Here is a 21,864-nt window from a genome sequence, read left to right as displayed (position 1 = left end):
GAAAAGGACAAATCACATTGTAGAACAGGAGGGGGATGCGGGGGGGAGGGGGGAGGAAGGAAGGAAGGTAAGTGTCTGTGAATTGATGATATTAGAGGTAGGGAGAGTGGGATGTTTGTGAGTTAATGGTATTAGAGGTGATAATTGGGGAAACTGTCTTGGTAATGGGTGAGATAGTTCAAATGTTTGTTAAGTCCTTGTTGGAAAGTGTCGAATTTTAACATGAATGACAGTTCAGAGGATTCCCTTTCAAGTGCAGATGTAAAAGGTCTTTGTAGCAGAATGCAGGTGGTTAAGTTATTGAGAGAGTGTCCTTTCTGGTTAAAATGGCAAGAAACTGTTTTCTCTTTGTGATCTTGTCTGATGTCTGTTTTGTGGGCATTAATCCTTTGGCGAAGTGTCTGAGATGTTTGTCCAATGTACATAGCAGACGGACACTTTCGGCATATGATAGCATAAATTATATTTCTGGATGCGCAGGAATATGTGTTCTTGATCTTATAACTCACTTGGTTAGGTCCAATAATGGTATCAGCAGAATGAATATGTGGACAAAGTTGGCAACGGGGTTTGTTGCAAGGGAAGGTACTAGGATTGGTATTAGTGTGGTATGTCCTGTGGTGGTTGGTAAGAATCATCTTGAGGTTAGGTGGTTGTCTATAGGAGATTATGGGTCTGTCTCCCAGAGCCTCTTTGAGTATGGTATCCTGTTCCAATATAGGCTGTAGTTTATTGATAATGTGTTGTACAGGTTTAAGTTGGGGGTTGTAGGTGATGACAAGTGGTGTTCTATTGTTGGTTTTCTTGGGTCTGTCTTGAAGTAGATGGTTTCTAGGTATTTGTCTGGCTCTTTCAATTTGCTTTTTTATTTCTCTGGGTGGGTAGTTGAGATTTATAAATGCTTGGTAGAGATCCTGAAGCTTCTGGTCTCTGTCAGTGGGATTAGAGAAGATGCGGTTGTATCGAAGGGCTTGGCTATAGACAATGGATCGTGTGGTGTGTTCTGGATGGGAGCTGGATGCATGTAGGTAACTGTATGAGTCGGTGGGTTTTCTGTAGAGAGTGGTGTCTAATTTTCCATTGTTGATTTGTACGGTGGTGTCCAGGAAGTGGATCTCTCGTGTAGAATGGTCCAGGCTGAGGTTAATGGTGGGGTGTAGGTTGTTGAAATCTCTGTGGAATATCTCCAGTGTTTCTTGGCCATGCGTCCAGATCATAAAGATGTCATCGATGTACCGTAGGTAGAGGAGGGTGAAAGGGGACGGGAGTTGAGGAAACGTTGTTCTAGGTCAGCCATAAAGATGTTAGCATACTGTGGGGCCATGCGTGTACCCATGGCTGTGCCACTGATCTGGAGGTATAAGTTGTTCTCGAACTGGAAATAATTGTGGGTGAGAACAAAGTTACATAGGTCTGCTATCAGGTTGGCAGTAGTGTCCTCTGGGATAGTGTTTCTAATTGCTTGTAACCCATCTTCATGTGGGATGTTGGTATATAGAGCTTCTACATCCATGGTGGCAAGGATGGTATTATTGGGGAGGTTATCGATGTTTTGTAGTTTCCTTAGGAAGTCAGTAGTGTCTCGGAGATAGCTGGGGGTATTGGTTACGAAGGGTTTGAGAAGAGTGTCTACATAGCTGGATAGACCAGTAGTGAGCGTGCCAATACCAGAGATGATGGGACGTCCGGGGTGCCCAGGTTTATGGATCTTGGGAAGTAGATAGAACAATCCTGGTCGGGGGTCAGAAGGTGATTCTGTGAGGATTTGTTCCCGAGTAGCTGTGGGGAGGCTTTTAAGGAGACAGTGTAGTTTCTTTTGGTAGTCCAAGGTGGAAGAGATAGTTGTCACCTTTAAAAGTGGTTCCCTCCTAGTACCTGGACAGCTTCACTGTCTGGTGTAAAAATAGTAGTGTAGGCTCCTCCTTCCCCAGTTCACTTTCCCACGGAGGCGTGTTGGGCCTGTAGCACCTGTCCTCCTTTCCCTGCACCCAACCCACCCCAGGAACACCTAAATGAAGCAATGAAAGAAGATGATGTGAACCTGCCGCCCTTGACTCTTATGTGGTCTTTTTGCAGGGCTGCAGAAAGTTTTGTGTCTGGCTTATATTCATCATGTTACCTGGTGAACTCAACTATCATGAGAGAATCCAAGAAATATAAATCCACAGTTCATATTTTCTAAAGTAGTGCTTTTCAGAGTAGCTGGACACTCTTTTTCACCCTATGGCAAACTGCTTTTGTTAACCTGCCAATTATTCGATCTTCAAAGACTTTTCATTAAGGTGTGAAAGGCAGACTGGGTTTGTATAGTTGGCCATAGGCATCCCCGCAAACGTATGCTTTGCCGAACCTTGCAAAACAGCTGATTGGAGGGGTCATTAGGTAGCTGGGAGGGTGTTTGTGGGGGAGGAGGAGCAGGGAGGAGTTTCTGGGAGGAGCAGAGTGGGAAGAGGTGGCGTATGGGCAGTGGAGCACCCAGGAATAAGAAAAAAACTCAGTACTTACTTATTTGGTTACATAACTAAGCTATAGTGAAATCAGCAGGATATCGCTTTCCTTTTAACTGTTCTTCCAGTAAACTATCTTTTACAACTGTGTGTGTCTCATCCTCTGTGAGAGCATGTGGTCAAACGGTAAGAGCTAGACCAAATTTGGCATGTGGCTTCCTCCTACCCAGGACGCTTGTATCCCAACACCCTGCTCTGAGCCTCTCACACCTCTGGTGTGTAATACATCATGATTAACCCTTTCCTGCTCACGTTGTAGCCCTGGGACAAGAGGTGGCTGGGTTTTTATTGTTGGCCAGCAGGAACGTGGAAATGTTACCTGCCTTTTGGCACTGTTCGCATTGACAAACTGCTTCCACCTGCATTGGAGTGGTGGTAGGGGTGCTCTCTGAATGAGCACACTATCACTATGCTAATGTATGACCGAATAGGATCACTTTTTTAATAGAGACTGAATTTGATGTGTACACATAGACACGCTAAATAGTATTATTAAGAAAAACAGTAAGCCTTCATAATGAGGGGGAAAAAGCAGGGAAGCTTTTAATAATACCCAGCCTAGATCTCCACCTCTGAAGCTTGCTAGCATGGCACCTTGTTCTGTCATCTGCCACCAGTGAGCCTATTCTAGCTCCAGCCGCTTTGGTTGCCCAGTTCAGGAAGTTCAAAGCTGCTATCCAATATCCCGTCATTCTTCTCTTGTGCAGACTAAATATCCCCACTTGGCGTAGCCTCGCCTTATAAGTGATGTGCCCCAGGCCCCCAGTCACTTTTCTTGCCATCTTGCTAGACTCTGTTCAAATTGGCCTCATCTTTTCTGTAGTAGAGGGCCCAAAACTGGACAGCATTTACATGTCTTTTGATGTCATTAGCCCCAGGTACTCTGCACCTACAGCAATTCATGAGAGTCTTCGCCCATAAGTGTAACACTCTGAACTTATCATTGATGACCCTCATCAGATTTGTTGTGGACCTATCCTCCAATGTGTCTAGGTCACTCTTGGACCTAATTCCCACCCGCCAGACTAGCTATCTACCCGCCTCTTCCCCCCCCCCTCCCAGCTCTGTGAACATTCAAGCCATCCCACCATCCAGCAGAGTCATGAAGATGTTAAACAAAACTGGCCCTAGAACTGACCCATTAGATATCAGTTGCCACTACACAGCGTCGGTGCACATTGAGCCTGACAGTCTAGCTAGATTTCTTTCCACATTATAGTGCAGTCATCCAAGCTATAGTTCTTAAACTTGCTGGCAAGAATATCGTGGCTGACAATAGCAAAAACTGTCTAAAGTCCAGTTATAGCATGCCCATCCGTTTTCCCCTTATGCGCCAATAAATCTGTTAGGTTATACTGTGCCACGCAGGCTTGTCTCTTTTGCAGCTATTCTAAATAATCTGTTGTTTCATTACTGAGTATTGATCACCTTCGCCCCACACAGTAAACTGTGCTACCCCGTGTAGTAAACTGACACTCGTGTCAGTGACGATGGAGGCATACAAGGATTGAGTACTTCAGCATTTTCCACGTTAGCTTTGGTTGTCTTCTACAATTTTCCCTGATCTTATTACCAACATACTTTAGAAATCGTTTTTATTGTCCTTTGCTAGCTGCAAGGCCAGCTGTGCTCTGAACTTCCGCATTTTATCCCTGCATGCTCAAGCAATGATTTCATAATGCTCCCTAGTGATCTGTCCAAGTTGCCACTTGTCTTAAGCTTCCATTTTGTGTGAAAGATCATTGGAGTTTTTCTCTGTTAAACCAAGCAGCTCTCCTGCCATATTTGCTAGTCTGGCTGGACAGTAAGATGATTTGTTCCTGTATCCTGTAAGGTTTCGTTAAAATACTATCAGCTGGCCTTGATTCCTCTGTAAATTCTACTTAATGTTGAATAACCAAGAGCCAGTTGCTAAAATAGTTTTTTTCCTAAAATGATCTGTAGAGATAGAAGTTGGAATCATGCATTATTAAAACAATATAGAAACATAATAAATCAAGCGCAGTTTACCGTGCTAGGATAGAATTTCTGCAAGGCAGCAGTTTAGCGCTCAGAAATCAATATTGATAAGATAGTGGAAATATTGTTATATGCGAATATATTCACGTTAAGGCCAGGTTCTATTTTCAGAAATCATGCAAAAAAGCATCACGGGCATCCCAGGCTTATTGTTCGTTACCAAATTCACTTAGTTTATAACTAAAAAGACAAAAACACTTTTCCAGTGCTTTGTCTGTAAAAATGTTGCTTGAGACCTCAAACACAAATTTTTGGCTTGTCCAGCTTCATGAGTAGCAACTGTTACTGTAAGCATTAGTTGGTATCAGTTTGATTAATGGTTCTGTGTAGTGTCATGAGCAGACTGCATGCATACATAATTCTGGAGTCTGGCGAGTTTTTTAGTTGACCGTAGCCAAAAGATTAGCTCTCAGTGACACAAGAAGGCAGCTCTGTGATTTTGGGGGGAGGGGTGGCAAGCACAGCCAATTTTTTTTTGTTGTTATAACACAAGCAAAGCCATTGGAGGTCATTTTTGGCCCTGATTTGCATCAATTCGTGTACCACTCATATGGCTAGCACATGATTTGCAATTTAATAGAGTTTTTTTTTAAAGGGTATGCCCAGTATTAAATTTCATCAGTGCATTTTTTTTAGACAAACATTATTATTAACTAATAGGCAACGTTTACCGACCACCGCAACTTTTTTTAATGTGGATCGTTTCAACTCTGTTTATAGTCATTTAATCAAAAATTTACATTCGAAAACTGTTGGCACGGCTTAAACAGAGTTTTCCTCATTGGGCTAATCGTCTGCAGCGCTTTGCTCACAACTATCAGTCAGTTTGTTCTGTTTGGTCAGACAGGAACACAGTTACTCTCATTATCACTCTTTCCCAGCTGCCAGATTCACCACCTTGCTTGTGATCTGTTGCACTACTCCAATTATGCAAAATCACTATAACATGGATCAGTTAAATTGTGTTTATGGCAAATTTGTATCACCAGAGACACATGAATCAGACACTTGTAACCCTGTGACTCCACACTGTATTGTCTTTCCTGACCTATATTTTCAGAAGAATTCTTTTAGACCCAATAAGAAAGTTATCCCCTCTAAGGTGGGGGATCCAGACATTTAGCTCCAAAGAGGTGGCCTTTCGCAGACAGAAGTTTTCGAAGACACTGCTGGCCGTTCCATGACCAGCCAGATGCAGCAGTATGAATGTTGGCCAGCCTCCAAAAACACCATTTCACTATGGGGTGTGATTTCCGGGGGGGGGGATGCAGCCAACGGAGCTGCTCCCCAAGAATAAGCTCGGTCCGGGTCACGAAGACGCAACACACAACTGTAGCCCGCCATGCCCCTGGAGAAGCAGATCGCAGTTACCCACTGGAAGCATGCTACCAAGGACAGTGGGCAACCAATTCAGCAATGGGAAGTCCACTGGAGGGGAAGGGTCCTCCTTTTTGTGAACCCCCCCAACAAAAGCATCTCAAAATCAAGAGGGAGCTGACTGCTAGAGTAGGACGAATTTAGCAGCAGATCAGCACACAGATGCGTTTAAAGAGCTGTGTGCGAAGAATCACTTGCCCTGGTATTACAACCAGCCATTCAGAAGAAAACAAAGTTTAATTACCAGGTGTCAGCATTGCTTTTTCTACAGGCTCAGCGATAACTTACGTGATTTACTGTGCGGACTAGTTTAGGGATAGATGAAAAACCAGCTAGGTTATTTTATGTTTGCCTTTGGAGACTAAAAAGAACGTGAAAAGCAAAGTCTAAAACTATTTATGTTGACCTTTCCAGGTGCACAACAAACTAAGACTCTTCACAGTGCAATGAGGTTACATGGCAATTTGTCTGAATTAATTTACTTACTAATCTTAATTATTAATCGACTACTTCAACGTATTATGTCAAACAAAAAGTGTACATACAACGTGATGCATAAACTAATGGACCGCTAGAGCTTTTTTTTACAATAGGTTGCAGCTGAGATGAAGAAACAGATGTCTCAAGGGCAGAAGAAGCATCGCGGAACAATAAAATACACAGAAAATTATTTCTGTTATACGAAATGAACTTTAGCGTTAGGTAATACCGGACATCCGAGCTTCAGTCTTTCAGTTGTAAAAATGCAGACCATTTTGAAATGTATTGTGAAATGTTGCAGCAGTATTAGAACAGGATTTTTTCCATTTAGCCCGTTTTCAAATGCGATGATGTATGAATGGGATTGCAACACTCAGGCTTTTCAAAACATTCTTGTTTTTTCCCCCCCTCACAGTTCGAGCCAAAAGGGGGATGATGACTATGAAGATTATACATCCAACAAAACATGGGTTTTGACGCCCAAAGTCCATGAGAGTGATGTTACCCTTATTTTAAATGGTTTGCTGGAGGGATATGACAACAAATTGAGACCTGACATAGGAGGTGCGTTTCCTAACCTATTTGTAATTGACCTGGGGGTTGGAGGGAGGCTGAAGAAAGAGAATTCTCACATTGAAATATATATCCTGAAAGCATAATCCACAGAAAATGGCGGGGGGAGGGGGGGGGGAGGAGCTGACTGACTGTCAAGTGTTAGTGCCAACAGCGTTAGAACAGCATATGGAGAATATGTGCAAGCTTGCCCACACAACAAGGCCAGAATAGACCATGTCTGACTTCAAGTTATGGTCAGCTCTTCATCTCCATTCTTCTTTAGCCCTTCTGCTGCTATTCATATGGTGACAGTGTCTGCTGTGGTTCTCAGACTAATAGGACCTGGTTCGGGGAACTGCAGTTTAGCAAACATAGTTCAGCTAACAGCCTCCCATGAGCTAGATTTGAGTCCTTAATAAGGAGGTGAAATCATAAATACATGTAAATTGTGCATAAGCAGGTATAACAACGGTCACCAACCAATACAGTAGCATCGACTGGTAGATCGTGGAGACTCTGAACGATGATTCTAAATAGTTTGGCCCCAAGCTCCAACGGCTACCAAGTGAAGCACTTCAGCTGCTCCTCCTCCCATTGCTGTGACTCTTTTGTTCTTTGCCTCAGAGCAGTTTTCCCAGGAGCCTCCTGCTTGCTGTTCAAGGCAGGAGACGGATTGGAAAGTGCTGATATCACACTGACCGCCCCCTCTCCCTGTCCCCAACTTTCTTTTCCATCCCTATTGCCTAGCACCACAGAGCAGAGAAGGGACACAATAAGGTTAGGGCTAGAGAAAGCTTACTGGATGCTTTTGGGGTGGTGCAGGGCTAGGACAGGGGTGAGCCTCTCTTAACCCCATGTACCATTACCGAGGCACTATCAACAGTACCGGCTGGAGTCCACATTTTGAACCCCCTCCGCATGTTATGACCTGCCTCTAATATCCGTAGTCCGTGCCCCCACCCAGGCATATCCAAGCACCTTCCCAGAGCCTGCAGCTACAGGTGCCGCTTACAACCCAACTGCCTCCCCCAAGCTCACGTCCAGAGCTCCTCACGCTCTAAAGCCTACCCCAACCCCAGCTGGTGAAACTGAGTAAGTCTAGGGGAGTGATAATGGAGTGATCGGGGCGGGGCCTCAGAAAGAGTTGGAGGAAGGAGCACAAAGATGGTGCGGGCAAGGATGTTTGGGTTGCATTACACCTAAATTCAAAAAGTGATTTCCTGTTTAAAATGGTTTGCAATGGCCTGTGAACCATATACGGTCCAAGTAGTTCCACAATCTACTCCGCAAATATTTTTCAAAAGTTATTTAATCAGACTCGCGAGGCTACCGAGAGGACGTGTGAGTTCATTCCGACTGCTTCTGGGAGTAACACCTATGTGACTGTGGGTGACACTAGCCGTGTTTTTCTGCCAGGGTTGGGAGGAAGGGCCACTCAATGTGTTTTAAATAAATTGGGGGGTGGGGCAGCAGCAGGAACTGAATTTTATGGAAAAGGAAAGCATTCCTGTGCAGTTTGTAAATCTTGCTAGAACTGCTGTCTACAGTTAGTTTAATACAGTCACAGCGGTACAAATAATCCATAGCAGCAAGTGAAGAGGATAAAATGGAGGATAAAAAAAGGGTGCGTCTATGGATGTTAGCCTCAGATGAAGTAAAGAGCATCTCACCATTTAAGGTTTAATAGCCATTTTCACAAGCCGAGGCCTTTATCCAAATAGTCAATGAGCTTAGACAAGCAGAGGAATAGTTATTGCAGTGTAGCCGCACCCAAGTTATCACAATTAGAGTGAAAGGGCTCATTTTTCGTAGAATAGTAATGACATTCATTGTGGAAAGGCACAAGGACAAGTAATGGACTAAAAGAAAGAAAGGTAAGCAAGGGGGCAGAGGGCTTAGTGGCTACACGGGTAACACCCAATGATAGCACAGTGATAAACATTAAACTTTTTCTTTCCAGTTAAACCAACAGTGATTCACACTGATATGTACGTAAATAGCATTGGGCCAGTGAATGCTATCAATATGGTAGGTAACCATTTTTAACAGTTTGTTACTCTTTTGCTGATCAGTATGTTGTTTGATGGATGCAATAATTCCGTTAGACAATTATGGTCCATTAGTTTTGATATGCTGTCTAAAACAAATTTTATTACACAAAGCTCATAGGTAACCCATGTGTTATGCACTAAAAGTGTTGGCCCTCATTTAATCATGCAACGACAGTGCAGAATATTTTGCTAATTTGGGTGAGGCGGTGTATTTTTTTTTTGGTAATATATTTGTAATCTTCCAGCCGGAAACAGCCTGTGTACGCGACACTTGTGTTAGTATGAAGAGTCATTGTTCTCTATAGAAATACAGAAATTTAGTTATGCGACACATTAGACTGAAACACACGTAGCGGGATAGCTCTGAAATTTTATTAACTTTTTAAGCTTTGGAGGGTGGCTACGTCTTCTACCAAAAAGACCCCTATCACTGTGGCATTGAATCATTTGATGTCAAGTATCCAGTAGTTAAGGGTGGCAATAGAATGTAACACTCCCTGAAAACTGTTCCTCTTTTCCCATGAGAGGAAGGAAGCAGTACATGTACAGTTAGTGGAGACTTACAAGCTGCAGGCTGATGGGCTGCTCTAGTTTTCTATTGGGTCTCCAGGGCCGACTCTGTTAGTGCTGACCCTTTGATTTTCGCACGGAGTAAAAAAAATTAAACATAAGTACAACTTTCAATTAGTAACCTAATGCTTTTCAATTCCGCGACCCAGTCCTAATTTATAATTTGACTTCCAGGATGCTGAAGGGGTGGGGGGGGGGGGGGGGGGCGCCCTTATTCAGACACCTGGTCATTCTTGCTATATAAAGCAAATAGTCTCCTTATTCCACAAACTCATGAGGACCAGACTCACAGCAACTTGCAAACACAAATCGAATATACTCTACTCACTGAAGAATGGCTGTTGTGCACCCTGAAAGACCTAGATGGAGCAATTCTCCAATGGCTGAGGGAAGGGGCAGAAAAAACCCTCTTCTTTCTACTGACAATACGTCTTGATCTGAAATGACCTGAATCTCCTGACTGAGACTGGCTGGAAGCTAGGAGGGACGCACAGACTTTAGAATACAGCCAGCTGCTATCAGTCAGAACCTGGTTAAATATGGGGGAAAAAAATCACATGCATTCTTATTTTTAAAATAGACTTATCAAAAGTTATTTAACCAGTGCTAGCATCAATCCCTCTTGTATTGACTACAAATATTTTTCCAAGGGTTTTTTTTTAAATGAATAATTGCTAAACGCCGCTCTAATTCTACCACACACAAGGTTTCATTACTTTTTCTGATTAATGAACAGGAATATACGATCGATATATTTTTCGCCCAAACATGGTATGACAGACGTCTGAAATTCAACAGCACAATAAAAGTGCTCCGGTTGAACAGTAACATGGTTGGTAAGATCTGGATACCAGATACATTTTTCCGAAACTCCAAGAAAGCAGATGCTCATTGGATAACAACGCCAAATAGGATGCTCAGGATCTGGAATGATGGCAGAGTGCTGTACACACTAAGGTATTTACACTGGTGTTTAACTTTGGTTCCTCAAGGGAAAAAGGAAAAGTAGATTTTTTTTTCATACAATTGTAAGGCTAAAAGGAATCACCGCAGAAATTAACTTAAAAAAAAATCAACGGTGTAAACATAATAGGAATGCATAATTAAGACCAAAGCCTGTTTTCTATGAAGGGTTGTTTTAAAATGGTCTGAAAAAAAATTAGACACATTTAGACCATTTTTCACTTTGCCCTTTTCATCAGCAGTGCAGTGTCACAAGTTATGTGCCTCATTAGCATCCAGCTATAGTCAGCTATTTATCAAGAACTGGCATTTGAGTAACTAAAAGTACATGCGGCTTAAGTAAGTATTCAAAAAAATTATTATAGTATTCCCCTTAGTTGCATTTTCAATGACTCGCTTATCATGTGTTTTGTCACTGTTATAATGTTCTCCTCTGATTATTAAGTTAGAATTAAACAGTATTTACCGCTAATTTACCTCAACAGGTCCTTTCTATATGATGTCTTTGACGTCAATGGAGCTAGATTAAAAAGCCAAGATTGAAAAAAGTTTACTTTCAGAAAAAAAAATGTGAAAATAAAATTTAGGCTTTTAAACATGGCAGGAGTAAAAGCAGTGATTTAAGAATTTTAACCAAAGGTTGTTGAATATGTATTGTCACGCTTTCTATTAGGCCATCGCTCTAATTACATGTAGCTCTCTTTGAGGCAACCGTAGTTTTTCTTCAATCCTCACTGGTTATGTCTTTAGATATGTTGAAAGCAACATTTGCACTTCAAACGTTTTATTTTGACATTCATGTATCACAGTTTGAAGAAAAGAAAATGATTGGGTTTTAAATTAGTTTGAATCAAAATCAGTCTGATAACGCACATCCTAAGTTGCTTTGGTAATGTTAAGTAGCCCTTAATATCGCAGACCATACGCTCCTAAAACTTCAACACTTTTCTCCTCAAATCACGTCCTTTTTCGCTTTAGTGAGCTGACAATAATATGTAGACAGTAGTTCTATTAAATATGCTCATTGCTCAACAGTCAACGTATTCCAAAGGTGCATCAGAAATCTAGCACACAATTTGAGTCATCATGTAGCATGCAAACATATTGGATGGAGCTGGAATATGGTACAATATGGCAAGGCTATGTTTGCCAGCTGTATGCTGGAATTATGCCTGGTGGCAGGCACGTGCTGCTGATCCCTTGCTTTTCATGCCTACTAAATTCCCTAGCAACTCATCAGTGATTTTTTTTCTAATCACACTAGAGAGATATCTGCATTTGTATGACTGGTCTAAGCCATCCCGGGCCCTCAAGGCAGAATTACTAACTGAAGCATATTAAAACATGTCCAGAACAAGAAACAACTTCAAACAGGCACTGAATTTACGGGCTAGGAACTGTTATAGTCAAACAGGTTTAAACATGGCCATTTAAAAAAATGGCCATCAGTGCAGCATTAGCTGATCATAAGCAGATTACGTTGCCTCCTTGGTGTCTTGAAGGCAGCTCAACAAAGGAATGAAAGCCGAAAGTTAAGGCAGGAATCTGATCAAAAAACTACTACCCTGTTCCCATTTCAATCACAGGCAACTGTCTCGTAGACTACACAGACACCAGTATGTGAGCCTCGTTGCCTGCTGTGAGGAAAAGGTGTTTTTCTCTTACAGTTGGTCTCACAGGCGCCTTTCTCCTCTCCAGCAAAGCATGCAAGAGAAGAATGTTGGACTCAGGTTGAAATATAGCTCTTGGACAAATAGCCGTCTCTCCTCTAGTGATGAATACTTGCCGCCAATGCATGCCGCACTTGCCCTAGACTGGAAACATATGTACAGAGTGGTTAAATGTGAAAAACCTAGAGCTTTTTAACTGACCAACTCAACTCTAATAGAGAATTTTTCTTGTAAAATTGTAAAAGACAAATGAGGGCTTTTTTTGGCTAGTACCCATTTGAAATTGCGTCCATAAATCGTTCAGGGATTGCAACTCAGGTAACGCTGCCATTTCACAATCACTTAAAATATTATTGAAAACACACTTTCACGTTTTCTGTGTTGTCAATGACCCTGAATAGTTGATGTTATTGGGAAGAAAAAGACACTGACTTCATGGTGACAGATGATTCAGGGTGAGCTGACACCTGAAATTTTACTTTTGGAACATAAAATATGAACTGTGTTGAAAGCTAAATAGTATTGTCGCCGCTCTCTACAAACACCCACAGAGTGCTGCGCTATAGTTTTTGCTTAAATAGAAAAATGTGGCTATTTCTTATGAAGTATATTTTAAAATAAAAAAAATGTGAAGTTGTATTTGGAATTGTCTTGAAGATGGCTATCCCAAACAAAAAAATTATTTACCAGTGGAAACCCAGTTCGGTGGACGTAGGAGGCACCAGATCTTAGCGGCAGAGCTTAGCACCCGCTCTTGGCACCAGAGCTCATCAGTTTTCCTTTCTTGGACAGTTCAAAACATGGAGTAACAGTACTAGGAATACTTGGAATAAGCAACTTAAGATAGCATGTTATCGGGGTTACTTTTGGTAATCTACTTGCTTTGCGTGCCAGGAGGTGTGCTCTATATTCTGATGCTAAATTGCTGTCACTATTTATTTTAAGGTTGACAATAGATGCTGAATGTCAGTTGCAGTTACACAACTTTCCAATGGATGAACATTCCTGTCCACTGGAATTTTCAAGCTGTAAGTAAGGTGCTAAATTACTTATCCCCACCTTTATATATATTGACATACTAACGGAAAGATTATTAGTTCTAGCTAGCCAGCAGACTCTGTCATCTGCCGTTTAATTTGCACTACGAAGGCCCTGACACTTATTTCATAAATGTGCACACATTACATATGTTCACAGCTAAAACAGAAGAAATAATGTTACTTGCGACTGCATAAGCTATTTGCACAAATTAATTAGGCTTTCCAGGAATGTTAGCTTTCTTTAATAAAGTGGTGCAGTGTCACTCTTGGTCACACGTCCTAGTGTGTCATTCCATCCACTACTTTTGAAGCATGGTTTGCTTGATGCGTTTGAAATCAGGTGTGAAGTAGGCGATTTCACAGTGACAGATGTTTCAGGGTTGATTGGCACCTGAAATTTCAGTTTTGGAACATAAAAGTATGAAATATGTTGAACGATAAGTAGCATTGTCGCCGTGCTCTACGAACGCACACAGAGTGCTGTTCTATAGCTTTTGGTTAAATAGAAATGTGGCTATGTCTTAAAAAGTACATTTTAAAGCTTAAAAAAATTGTGACGTTGTATTTGGAATTGTTTTGAAGATGGCTATCCCAGGGAAGAAATCATTTACCAGTGGAAACGCAGTTCGGTGGAGGTAGGAGACACCAGATCTTGGCGGCTCTATCAATTTTCTTTTATTGGACTGCGAAATACTACAGAAGTAGTGAAGACAACCTCAGGTAAAACTTTTTTTTAATTTTAAATGTTTTTTATGTTAAAAAGTGGTATAGGATTATCTGGAGCTCACCTCTGGCAGTTAGCACACCATAGTGATTTTAATTTCTTATGGCACTAATTCGTCATGTATCCTGCAGAATGGAAAAATAAAATTCTTTCTCTTGCTGAAGCTTATCTTGCACACTTCAGCAGGTTCTTGGCACAGGAAGGCAGCAAGAGCATCTGTAGGGTGGATCGGGAAATGATAGGATGTAAATAATGACTTGACCCTCTAAAGACACTTAGCAGAATGGAAGAGCTGATGTGCAGAGGATAATGATCCTGACTAAATAACCACAATGGCCAGGCATAGAATAGTCACGTAAAGTTACAATTCCCTTCTGCAGCAATAGAGCTGCACGCTACTGCTTACTCGGTGCTAGCTCTAAATTGTCAAAAGCCACCGTGAACTAGACGCTCTACAACTCAGCTAGGTCTACGCCATATTTCCATCTGTGTTACCCGCCCTTACTACATTAACTAGATTATAAAATGATCACGTAAGACGATCACATAGTACTTAAATTAGGAAATAAGCACACGTGCTAGCATTGGTGGAAACTGGTGACAGTTATTAAGGTCCAGAAAGTGTTAGCTGGTCTTTCTGCAATTAGCTGTTTTTACCTTGTGCGCTAATGGCGATATAGTTGGTATTTGGCCAGAACAGGGAAAACAGGGCAAACGTAACATGGCGCTCAGATCCATTGGTCCACTGTTTCCTGCATTTGTGTCTCAAGGGCATGTGATATTTTTGCTTGTACTGTGTGCTTATAAAAAGAAATGTGTGACTATAGAAAGAAATTATGCATCCACATAAAATAAAAAACTTCATTCCCTTCATAACTGTTTTCATTTTACTTAAATAAAGCTCAGTAAAAGCCTAGTTTAGGCAACACTTGTTTCAGGACAGCGAAGGCTTTCTAAAGCAACTTAGTCCTGGTGAGTGTCTTTTAAATATCTGCTGGGCCTATACCAAAAAAATTGGAGCGAGATGTCAGAGAACTCGTCTCCTGTGGTGTTTATTATATGTTCTCGACGTTTTCTCCGCTTTTTTTATTTTCCTGAAAACTGAGTTCAGCCGGGATCCTACTCAGTGAAGTTGCAGATCAGCAAGCATATAAACAAAATTACCACAGGGAAACCTACATTGCTATGGCTCCTACTCCATGACCATGAAAAGCCAACGGCAGTATTGGATAGTAAGTGCCTTATCAGGAAATTACAGTTACTACTAAAGATTAAATGCTACCCAATCTGAATAATTAAATCAAGTCTTTCCTCTTAAAGTCATACTTTCAGGTCTGCAATGCAAGCATCATCCATGACTCCAACCGTGGTCCAAAATGCAATGTCTTTAGTTCTTTACGTTTTTATTGCTTTACATATATATTTCATTTCATTCCTCTACAAAATCTGAAAGTCTGCTTGCACCAAAGGGTGGTTAGCTAGTTTGCTTAGCTCGAATTGCGTAGCCTAAGTTCAGGCTATGTGGCGCTGTAACGATGTGCACTGGCTATATTGGAGGCGCCAATAGAGAGGGCCAGAGGACAGTGGATATTGTGGAGGGGAGAGAGCCTAGCCAATGGTTGAGTGACAGTAGGAATCGACATGCCCTAAGGTCTAGAATGGAAGACCCCCCCCAAAAAAACAATGGACATTTGAAACCTCCCCAATCTGGTTTTTTTATTTCATTTTAGTACGTTACCTACTCTGTGCCTGTCCGCCAGACCGACCTCAGCCTCCTGATTACCAGCACTGCATGCTGGCCTGACTCCCTCAGTAGGAGCAGCCAAAACAAGCAGAAAGGCTATCTAAAATTAGGTGCAATATCAGCTTACTGCCAAATTTAGCTGAACGTGTGAGCTCTATGCGGAAGGACAAACAGCCAGATGTATATGGAGATGATGTGCTAGTTTTACCCCAGCACAGTAACTGGTTTAGTTCAGCGCTGGGCTCCTTAACTGGTAGGATGTTGTGGTTAAGAGCTCTGACGCAGAGAGCACATATATTGGCGTTCACTGCCCAGTTATGCTTTGCAGGGAGCGCTTGAAGTGGCCTTCCAGTCTTGATTGCTCTCATAGAAACTTCTTTCGCTGTATTTCCCAGACACTTTTAACCATAGCGCCTAAAAAAATGTTTTTAAATTTGCTGAGCCTTTGAGACAGGACACAGCAGTTAATTAAGTGTTGGGGACTACGTCTCCACTTCAATACAATCCCAACGTTAGTTTAATTAACATGGGCTTCAATGCTGCCAAGTGCTAAGGAATAAGGATGGACATGATTTAAAAAAAGAACAACCTAAAAATGTGCTTCTCAGACTAAAACTCAACAAAGAAGGCTCTTTTTTGTTGAAGAAGTGTCTCTTATTACGGGCTTTCAACATTGCTGGTTAGACTTTAGCAAGGACAAAGGTGCATACAGTGCAAAATATTTGGTTTTATTTGCTCTTGAGATGAAGGACTTGGTTTTTGCCCTTTTTTTTAATAATTGAAATAAATTGTTTCAGGAGGCCAAGAAAGTTTCTCTCACCTACTGGGATACAGAGCACCATACGACCGTCGCCACTGCTTGATAGCTTTAGTTCACATATAAGTGTATTTGCACTATTAAGAGTACATTCTATACGTGCCCAAGGACAAGGTTGATCAAATATGCAAAGGCACATTCTGTTATCTATGACAGCCTGGGTTTGTGTAGTGTTGCTCAAGACAATTTAAGAACATAATGCTTTGTAGCTATGCCCTATATACACCATACAATTTTCTGTAGTTATATGTTATGAGTTTTGACATGGAGTATATGACAGCTTTTCGATAGAGATTATAGCAAAAATTGTGTTAGCTATGGTGTGCATTTCACTCCTCAAAGAGCTGCTGACACAGAGTAATGAACAACCCATGTGTCACATAAGATGTTTAAGACCTAATCGGCCTGCCTAAATGGCAGCATGCACATACAGCTACCAACAGTGCAATGCACACAACCCATATGTTAGCCACACACACAACTAACTATGAAATACACAATTGGCAAAGATCACATTTTGCAATCTGAGCCCATAATATTGCATTTTACAAAAGAAAAAAGAATTGCCTAGCTAGCATCTCCCTTAAATGCAGTGTCATCGTGGAGTTGTGCACTGGGAAACAAAACAAAACAAAAATCAAGCTATGACCAAGCAAATGGGCTCTATCCTCTTATGACAGCCAAGCGTTGTTTCGTGGAAATAAGTATTATTAACGCGCAAGGGGCTACTTTGCTGTTGCTGTGGTCTATGAATCTTCCAATGAGATTAATGGCTCATTAGACACTTAGTAGCCCGGTTATAGTAAGAAACAGAGCTGATGCAGTTGCTGTACCTATACCTGTAACATTTGGAACCTTTCTGGAAGATAACTCATTTGTCAAATGATGTCCCTCTACAGCAGGCTCTTTAGCATCAGCGTCTTAAGTGAAAATAATTATATTCTGCGTGCAGCTATTCCCCTGTGGCTTGTTTGCAGCCTCTTTGAAGACTGTTGCGATACATGACCAGAATACCTGCCACCTGTAGCTCTATTCCAGAGGTAACTGTTTTGGGGGCAGGCGGATCAAGTAAGTTATCTGTGCTGTGGATTAGCTCAAAGGAGCAGAATGCTTGTGAGATGCCACCTTTTGTTTTCTAAAAAAAAAATAATAATGGAGATCACCTATCTCCTAGAACTGGAAGGTCATTGAGTCCAGTCCCCTGCTGTCACAGTAGGACCTAGGACCAAGTACCACCCCTGATGAATTTTTGCCCCAAATTGCCTCCACAAGGATTAAACTCACAACCCTGGGTTTAGCAGGCCAATGCTCAAACCACTGAGCTATCCCTCCCCCCTGTGATAGAGTCTTTTGCAAAAGTGATTTCACTCCAATTATTTAGCATAAAATACTTTACATGTCAAGAGGCCATTACCACAAAGCTGCATGACATAGTCATTTTGACGATTTGGATGTGAGGTTTCATGCAGCGCCTAAATCTCAGTTTATGCTCAAAGGAAAAAAAAGTCAACCTGAATTGATGTTTTTCACTTAGGTAGTCAATGGACCTCACTCGCTCTCTGCCAAGCAGAAGACTTTCCTTGTATGTAGTGGCACTTTTATGGGACAGAGGCATGCCTGATAGTTTGCTATGTGCAACTGCCAAAAAATTGCAATTAGCAGGTAGTGAACACAAGGCCCTTAAGTCTATTATAGCTTATAATGGAAGATGACATTGGCACACATAGCCACTCCACAATCAGAAAAGTACAAAGGGGACTTACACAGCTTGATCCTAACCTGCATTAGGATAGCTTGCTACTTGTGCTTCGTGCTTCAGAGCTAACCTTTTCAGGTTTCTTTGCCTGCAGGTGCCTCTCCTCTATATATATTATGTGGTGGTCTTCCCCCTTGATGGCCTGCGAAAGTACAGCTTTATGATGCGTCCAGCTGGCCCATGCATGGTTGAGCAAAATCCAAACTGAATAAGACTGGTCGTGGCACAAGAAGTCCTTACGGTTCTTACATGCGGCCTCGCAGTCGGTGTTCCACTTCAACCTTGGGGGGGGGATATCTTTGGTGAGGGGGTGCTGTGAACTGAGGCACGGAGCGGGGATAGTAACCTGCCAATCCCAAGAACTGCCTAATTTTCCTCTTGGAGGAGGGAACTGGATCATTTTGTATGGCATCGACCTTTCTAACTAGTGGGCGAATAAGGCCCCCATCCCAGATGATACCCCAAGTATGTCTTCTGCCAACTGATTTTTAACCTTCCTTTGGAGTTGACTGGAAGGCCAGCATCCTGAAGAGTCTGCAAGAGGGGCAGCCACCTGTAATAGCTGTTCTTCCTGACTGTAAATGACCACCGTTTCGGGCTCTACCTTGGCATATTCCATATGAGGGGAGAGCAGGCAGTCCATTTTCTGCTGGAAAGTTGGGTGCTCCATGGTGGCCAAAAGGCATGCTAACAAAGTGAAAGAGTCTCGATGAGGTCGTAAAAGCAGTTTTCTCTCGGGACTCCTGGTTCAGGCAGGGCAGAATACATGCTGTTCAGTTCAGGCAATGGTTTGTGTCCTTAGTTTAGGAGGGGTGAAGACACGTCACCCCTACCTCTCCTCCCGACAGGCACAGCACATTGAGCCAGCACATGAGTGGCAGAGGGGGGGTGCAGGCTTGCCTACTGCACTGGGGCCAAGGTTCTTCTAGTAGCAGCTCGGGCAGCTGTTGAGTCAGTGGGAACTCCAATCAGTAACACGCTGACATGAGGCCTGTAAGGCTATGTCTAGACTGCAAGCCTCTTTCGAAAGAGAGCGTCTAGACTGCACGCGGAATTTCGAAAAAGCAAGCCGCTTTTTCGAAAGAAAGCACCCAGTGAGTCTGGATGCTCTCTTTCTAAAAAGCCTGTTTGCTTTCAAGAACGCCTTCTTTCGAAAGAGCACTTTTGAAAGAAGGCGTTCTTCCTCGTGGAATTAGGTTTACCACCGTTGAAAGAAAAGCCACATTCTTTTGATTTAATTTCGAAAGAACGCAGCTGCAGTTTAGACGCAGGTGAAGTTTTTTCGGAAAAAGGCTACTTTTCCCGAAAAAACCCCTGAGTCTGGACACAGCCTAACAGTCCTCACAATTCCCTGGGCCGTTTGCCTTCACCCGCTCAGCACCTACCTGGGTATCTAGCATGTCACTCAAGGAGTCACAGCTGGTCATGTCCAGCTGGGGTCCCAGCAGTCTAGGCCAGTCATCAGCCGTTTGCAGGTCCAGTGATCCCAGCCAGTGCTTTGGTAATGGCTGGTGGAGGTGTTTAGGCTGGTCCTCTGGGGCAGGCTGGTGCAGACATTCAGGCTGGGCCTTGGGTCAACCCTCTGCATGCACTCAGGCCAGTCCTCTGGTTCTATCCAGAGTATGTGCTCAGTCCGGCCTCCAGGTCAGGTGAGGCTGGTGGTGCAGGATCCCAGGAAGGGAGCCCTGAGCAGGCCTCTGATTCCTCCAGATACTGGACCCAAAATGTGTCTTCATCAGTGGAAGGGCACCGTCCCCACTGCACAATCGTTAAGATGCTCTAAAGTGTATTGCTGGTCCAGCCCAATGAACAGCAGCCACAGATTCAAGGATAGTTAGGTTGAGGATGGTTTAAAGCCGCCTATGCGCATAATTGCACCTGATCAGTATCAACTGTACCATGTCCAGTGCTGAAGAATTGGGCTAGTGAATACGTGTTAAATGTTATTTTGTCACATGACATTACAGAGCTGTAATTATGGCACAGGCTTCAAGGCAAAACATTTCGGCTACGTTTACATTGGCGTGATCTTCTATTAAAGTAGTTGCGCAAGAGAGCGTTTATATTGGCGGGACGCTCTTGCACATAAACAGGCCCTGAACCATTTTGGAGAAGGCAAAAGGGCACTAGCCCTTCTTGGGGCGGGGAGAGGGAGGACTGGAGCTCCTTTGATACACGTGCTTAAAGGGATGTCCCTGGACAGATGTTTCCCTCCTGATGCGTGCTTTAGTACCTCTTGCAGGGACTGACAGCTATAGCAGTTCTAGTTGTGGTTGCCCTCTGCCTTTTTGGACACCACAACTTGTGCCTTAGTGCCATTTGCTGTTTTTTGGACCTCAGCTCTTTTGCTGTGCCATTGTGCCAGGGTGTCCTTGTCCCTTCTCTGGCCCCTTCCGGCCTACACTCATCATCCAGGACCTCAAGGTGCAGGTCGCCCCACTGTGGAGAGACCATTGTGGAGACTGGATACCAGTACCAACTGGCGGGACCTGCTGGTCCTGGGGAAATGGGATGACCAGCAATGGCTCCGGAACTTTCGGATGTGAAAGCAGATGTTCCTGGAGCTATGTGCCTGGAGTGCCTCTGTGTTCCAGAGAAGCATCACCTGGCTGCGGGCACCCATCCCTGTGGAAGCTGGCCACACTGCCATTGCCATATGGAAGGTGGCCACCCCAGAGAGCTACCAATTGGTGGCACACCAATTCGGGATGGGCAGATCCACTGTCAGTGTTGTCGTCATGCAGGTAAGTCTGGGGGGAGGGAGGGTGGTGCACTTCATGCGGGGGTGACGAGGAATGCCCCATCACCTAGGGGTTTGGGCCATCCCTCCCTTGAACAGGCCTGCTGGTGTGTGTGTATGGGAGGGAAGGGCCCATGGGACGAGGGGGTCCTGGTATGTGTGAGGACAGAGGGCATCATGGGGGGGGAACCTCCCGCAAGGCAGTATGCACTCACCCTGCCTTATGTGATGCATTCCTCTGTGTTTCTGTGCACCCTTCTGCAGGTGATCCATGTCATCAACGACGACCTGCTCCAGTGAGTCATCTGCCTGCGCGACATGGAGGCTATGGTGACTGGCTTCACTGCCCTGCGGTTCCCCAACTGTGGGGGAGTCCTGGATGCAACCCACATCCCCGTCCGTGCCCCAGAGTATCGAGCAACCCATTTCACAAACAGGAAGGGGTACATCTCCATTGTACTCCAGGCCCTCTTGAACCACTGTGGCTGCGTCAGACATTTATGCAGGCTGGTCCAGCAGGGAACACGATGCCAGCATTTGCTGAAACGCCAGCCTGTTTGGCAGGCTGGAGCCGGGCACTTTCTTCCCCCAGTGGGAATTTACTGTTGGGGATATGCCCATGCCCACATGTATTGTGGGGGACATGGCCTACCCCCTATTGATGTGGCGTTACACAGAGCCAACAGTGCATGATCGGGCACGCTTCAACATCTGCCTCAACCAAGTGACGTGTGCCTTCGGCGGTCTGAAAGCCCAGTTTCACTGTTTACTCACCTGTCATGAGCTGGGTGAGCGGATCATTCCGGAGGGGTGGCTGAGTGCACCACAACATTGTGCAGTGGCATGGCAGG

At 43.5% G+C, this 21,864-nt stretch overlaps 1 protein-coding gene across 2 annotated transcripts in view; it reads left to right on the top strand.

The window, feature by feature from the left end:
* The window catches only part of GABRG2 (gamma-aminobutyric acid type A receptor subunit gamma2), a 57,480-nt gene that overhangs the window by 15,174 nt on the left and 20,442 nt on the right, over positions 1–21,864 (top strand). For both annotated transcript variants that reach the window (XM_006111193.4, XM_075900191.1), the window contains exons 2-6: positions 6,799–6,947; positions 8,899–8,966; positions 10,296–10,516; positions 13,138–13,220; positions 13,815–13,952. In XM_006111193.4, the coding sequence (XP_006111255.3) occupies positions 6,799–6,947; positions 8,899–8,966; positions 10,296–10,516; positions 13,138–13,220; positions 13,815–13,952 (659 nt within the window). The remainder of the gene's footprint in view (positions 1–6,798; positions 6,948–8,898; positions 8,967–10,295; positions 10,517–13,137; positions 13,221–13,814; positions 13,953–21,864) is intronic.

The sequence above is a fragment of the Pelodiscus sinensis genome, chromosome 17 (assembly GCF_049634645.1).
Source record: "Pelodiscus sinensis isolate JC-2024 chromosome 17, ASM4963464v1, whole genome shotgun sequence".
NCBI lineage: Eukaryota > Metazoa > Chordata > Testudines > Trionychidae > Pelodiscus > Pelodiscus sinensis.
The sequence above is the reverse complement of the archived record's forward strand: the minus strand, read 5'-3'. Positions and strand labels throughout refer to the sequence as shown.